The following is a 5,461-nucleotide window of genomic DNA, read 5'->3' on the forward strand; positions in this document are numbered from 1 at the left end:
TGCCGCGGAGCGGCTGGGCCCGTGAGCCATGGCCGCTGAGCCTGCGCGTCCGGAGCCTGTGCTCCGCAACGGGAGAGGCCACAACAGAGGGAGGCCCGCATACCACAAAAAAATAAATAAATAAAAATAAAAAAATAAAATGGGTGAACTTAATTATATGTAAATTATACCTCAATAGAGTTAATTTTTTAAAAAAGAATGTTTATCATGTAACTGAGAATTTTTAAAAAAAGTCTCAAACTTATCCATCTTATCACTGATTTTGTGGCTTTCCAATTTCTCATATTTATCCTGCCCTCTGCCCACGCCAAATCAGACTCATCCCCAAAGCTGCAGGTGCCACACTTACTGCAAGATGCTCATCTTAAGCTGCAGGCCATGCAGAACCTCGATCACTCTCTGCACATCGCCGAGAAGCTGGTGGGTGGCCACAATCTTCTTGGCATTCTGGTGGGAATAGTTCTCTTCTAAAAATGCCAGGCCATGCATATGTCCCCTGCTCAACCACTCCTTGTCATACCAGTACTTGAAGCCAGGCCTCTGACCTAAAGCAGTGACAATGAGAGTTAGTTAATCCTTGGTCTGAAGGAAACCCAGACCATTTCATCGTCGCACAATTATCACACAAACTATTGGAAGGATGGACTGGTGTGTTCATTTTGCTCATTCATTCATCCAGTATACATTTACTTGGCACCTACTATATGCTGGGCTCTCTACTAGGTGTTGGGGATAAGGTAGTGAGAAAAGTATATAAATTTCCTGATCTCTGCAACTGGCCAGAGGTAGAGTGGGAACTTGGATATCTTGTTAAAGTTAAATCACATCATTCCCTCTCCCACTTAAAACCTTTGATGACTTCCTATCGTGCACAGAAGAAAACCCAAAGCCCTGACTGATTTAATGAGGCCGGCAGGCCCGGGCTCCTTCCTGCCCTCCTTGCCCCACCCTTTCCGGGAACACATTCAAGCTCTTTCTGGTCTTAGGGTCTCTGCTCTAGCACCCCTACCCTTGTCTGGAGCACTGTTCCCCAAGGCCTTTGCAGGACTGGCTCCTTACCACCTCCTCAGAGAGGCCATTGGTTACCTCCCAAAGTACGAAAGCCTCTTCCATGCCTCCTAGTCATTCCCGATCTGAGGGCTTTTGCCCCCTCAAAGCATTCACCCCTACCTAACATGTTCTTGTTTAGATGACTTATTTTGACATCTGTTGCTGGTCCAAACCCCACTAAAAGCCAGAAGAATAGGAATTGTTTTGTTCATGGTTATATCCTCAGTGTCTGGCAAAAGGCATCTTGAATGGATTTAGCAAATGGAAAGAAGCCCCAAGTGCCCCTCCAACTGTCACCTACCGCCTAACTAAATGAATGGTCAGCCCCCCACTCCCTTCTCTGGACCTCCATTTCCCATCTGTAAGAATGACAGTTGAACCAAACAGCTTCAGCGGTCCTGTTCATTACAGGGGTCCTAAGGAAGGACTGAAAACACAACCACACGTGACTTGGCACAGTGTTTCCTGCTGTAAAAGCCCAGGGAACAGCTTCCAATCAGACTGTTGTTCACCTCTCAAAGGTTATAAAGACCCTAAAATAACCCGGGCAAACCCTATCAAGGTCCTTGCACTCTTTCTGGCTTTTCTAAGACACATGGTGGGGATGCACCTCCACTCTGTTAACAACATCTTTAAGTAACCGTTAAAGAATAGATCTGTTAGATTAAACTTCTGGTCCAAGACTGCAGAATCAAACATAGTCAATAAATGTGACAGTCACTGAGTCCTCAATTCAAGAAATCTATTCCCAGACTTGGCAATTTAGTTATAAAAGTTCAGAAAGTGCATAGGGATTGATAAAGATGGTGTATACGATGTCTAAAAAGAGAAAAGTGGACGGAAAGAGTGAGAGACAATAAAGTAGACAAAAGAGATTTTTAAACGGTGCCCTAAAGGAGCCCTGGGGATTATGTGTGGAATCTCAGAGGCAGCTGCCACAGAGGTAGCCTGAGCAGCAGGATTCAAAGCAGCACTACCTGTTTTACAAGACAAAGGTCAGAGACACCAGTTGTCATCTCCTATCTAGCACTAACTGTCTGAGTGATCTTAGGCCAATCATGTCCCTTCTGGGCCTGTTGCTTGCCTGTTAAATGTCAAGACTATACTAAGTGGTCTCTGAGATCCTGCCCATCAATTATATTCTATGACTTATGGACTAATCTTCTGACCGTATTCTTTCCTTGGGATAAAGGAAAAAACAGAGGCAGATTGCTCTCTGTCTATAGACTAATCTAGCACAAGAAGACAGAGTGTCACAATAGAGGTTATCAGGCCCCAGGGGGACCTACTTGCTGGAAAATGAACTGTGGTAGCCCAGTCCCTTCCTATACAACCAGCAAAATCAAGAGACTTGGTCCCACAAGTCAGTTCTAATACCAATCTGCTTCATGAGATTAGGAAAGTCATTCATTTCCCTGGGCATCAGTTTCTTCCTCATAAGCAAAAATAGGAACAGGAGCTCCTACCAGGCCCACCTCATAGGACAAAAAGGAATAACAGAAGCAGAGGCTCTCCAGCATTGTCTAGCTGTAAGGGGATCATGGGACTGGTCCCAAGGGGAGCAACCTTACAGGCGATGAATGGAGATGATGTCACATCCCACTGACAGCAAGACAAGAACCACAGATTTATAATCCACCCCTGAGATTTCTGGAAAGGGGAACCCAAGAGCCATAGGCCAGCCCTGCGGTCAAGGAACAATGAAATGAACTGATCCTAAGGAATTAATTCACTGCTCTGGGTGGCAGACAGGCTCTTCGCAAACACACCTTTCCCCTCCCCTCAAGGGCATATCTCCCTTCCAGGTGTCAACGATGCAATGGAAGGCAGATGCCACCAGAGGGAGCAGAGGCCGGTTTCCAACCCTTCAACAGCTCTGAAAAGCCAAGGACAGAGCCCACATCCTCATGAACTCTCAAGAAAAGGAAAAGGTGCTCGCTCTGGCAGCACATATTCTAAAACTAGAACAACAGAGAAAAGATTAGCATGGCCCCTACGCAAGGATGACATGCAAATCAGTACAGCATTCTATAGTTTATACAGAGTTTCAGTCGTACAAGATGAAAAAGTTCTAGAGATCTGCTATACAACATTGTGCTTATAGTTTATAAAGAATACTGTGCTGTACACTTAAAAATTTGTTAAGAGGGTAGAGCTCATGTTATATGATTTTTACCCACCCACCCCCCCACACACCCAGAACAAAATTCTAGCTCAAGGCCAGGCCTTCCACTAGGTGAACCTCTTCATACGTGCTCTCTTACTGCCAAGTTCAGGAGAGCTGGCCACCAGGTGAGCTAGCAACAAAGGCGAGGAGGAGGCAGAGTCTAGCCGATGCTGAAGAAATGAGTCTCAAAACCACAGACACTCAGGCTGCTTCACCGCCAGCTGTGCTAAGGAAAAGGCTACATATTGTTAATATCCCTGACTCCAGAAATCTCTACCTGGAGGGTCTTGGCAAACATAACAGGTGTATTTCTCAGGCACATTTTCTTCCAGTAATCCCATGCAGACCCCATGCTGCCAGCACTGGCACTCTTCACACTGTTAGAATTAAAGAAGCAATAAAAATTAAACTCAGAAGGAATCCTCCATCCAAAAATAAGACCCACCTGTGAGGGGAAAGGGGTAGTGGAGGCGAAAGGAGGAGGGAGGGAGAGGAGGAGGGAGTGCGAGCTGAGCTGCAACCACTCTTCCAGAGCAGCCACTAGCCACCTGTGCTTTTAACATTTAAGTTAACAAAATAAGTTTAAAATTCAGTTCCTTAGTCCCACTAGCCACATCTTAAGTGCTCAACAGCCGTATGAGGCCAGTGGCTACCATACTGGACAGCACAGATGAAGAACATTTAAATTAAGCAGTACTGATCTCAGAAAAATGACTATTTTCCCTCCCATTTCTAGAGGCTTTCACTTTTCTGATCACTTTATAAAGAGAGAGGAAAAACTGTTTAAGTCCTTAGAGGGAGGTTAACTTAGAAAGACAAAAACCTGAGTTTGAATTCTGGCTCAGACATTCATTAGCTGTGTGACCTTGCACAGGTCACTTCTCCACCCTGGGCTTCAGGTTCCCCATCTGCAAAATAGGATACTATTCCTACCAACCGTGTGGGGCTGTTTGTGAGGAATCAATGGGTCACATGTCAAAGTTCATATAGTAGAGCCCAGCACACAGCTTTTATGTATTAAGAGCCTACTACTGCTACAAATGGGTAGGCTAACTCACTCTGATGCCTCCTGGACTCAACATAGGCTAGCACTTTGCATTTGTTCTTTCTAAACCTTACCAACGGTCACACAGCTGAGAAGATGCAACAGTGGATCAGAACACAAGCCTGGCTGACTGCAAGGCTAGTTCTTTTAACCCCTAGGCTCCACTGCCTTCCCTGGGGAAGGGGGAAAGAGAGAAGGGGCAAGAGGCAGAGAGGGAAAGAAAGGAGCAGAGGATGAGGGCAGCACTGGGAGGGAAAGAAAAGGCTGTGAGACAACAAAGGCAGTTGTAGCAGAAAACAGACTAATAATTAAGAATGAAAGTCTCTCTCACCAATGACTTCTTGTCTTAAGAACCAGGATACACCAAAATTGAATCAAAAACACCTAAGTTGAAAATTTCAAAATAACGTTTTTCTTGTGGGTCTGGCTAATATACATTATTCATTTTTAAAAAGTTTAAATTGGCCTGCAGAAAGTAGGCATAGGGGGAACTTTCCTCAACATAATAAAGGCCATATATGACAAACCCACAGCCAGCATTGTTCTCAATGGTGAAAAACTGAAACCATTTCCACTAAGATCAGGAACAAGACAAGGTTGCCCACTCTCACCACTCTTATTCAACATAGTTTTGGAAGTTCTAGCCACAGCAATCAGAGAAGAAAAAGAAATAAAAGGAATCCAAATAGGAAAAGAAGAAGTAAAGCTGTCACTGTTTGCAGATGACATGATACTATACATAGAGAATCCTAAGGAGGCTACCAGGAAACTACTAGAGCTAATCAATGAATTTGGCAAAGTAGCAGGATACAAAATTAATGCACAGAAATCTCTGGCATTCTTATACACTAATGATGAAAAATCTGAGAGTGAAATTAAGAAAACACTCCCATTTACCATTGCAACAAAAAGAATAAAATATCTAGGAATAAACCTACCTAAGGAGACAAAAGACTTGTATGCAGAAAACTATAAGACACTGATGAAAGAAATTAAAGATGATACAAATAGGTGGAGAAATATACCATGTTCTTGGATTGGAAGAATCAACATTGTGAAAATGACTCTACTACCCAAAGCAATCTACAGATTCAATGCAATCCCTATCAAACTACCACTAGCATTTTTTACAGAACTAGAAAAAAAAATTTCACAATTTGTATGGAAACACAAAAGACCCCAAATAGCAAAAGCAATCT

General features: G+C 43.8%; 1 protein-coding gene and 1 non-coding gene across 9 annotated transcripts in view; one reads left to right on the top strand and one right to left on the bottom strand.

Moving 5' to 3' along the window:
• The window catches only part of PHF20 (PHD finger protein 20), a 135,938-nt gene that overhangs the window by 15,918 nt on the left and 114,559 nt on the right, over positions 1-5,461 (bottom strand). For all 8 annotated transcript variants that reach the window (XM_007101699.3, XM_055090976.1, XM_055090980.1 and 5 more), the window contains 2 exons: positions 3,495-3,594; positions 350-545 (listed from right to left, as the gene is read on the bottom strand). In XM_007101699.3, coding sequence (XP_007101761.1) covers positions 350-545; positions 3,495-3,594 — 296 coding nt within the window. The remainder of the gene's footprint in view (positions 1-349; positions 546-3,494; positions 3,595-5,461) is intronic.
• On the top strand, positions 2,982-3,088 carry LOC112066223 (U6 spliceosomal RNA). Its single transcript, XR_002892480.1, has one exon. It is a non-coding gene; the product is annotated as a U6 spliceosomal RNA (small nuclear RNA).

Source organism: Physeter macrocephalus, chromosome 14, assembly GCF_002837175.3.
Source record: "Physeter macrocephalus isolate SW-GA chromosome 14, ASM283717v5, whole genome shotgun sequence".
Lineage (NCBI taxonomy): Eukaryota > Metazoa > Chordata > Mammalia > Artiodactyla > Physeteridae > Physeter > Physeter macrocephalus.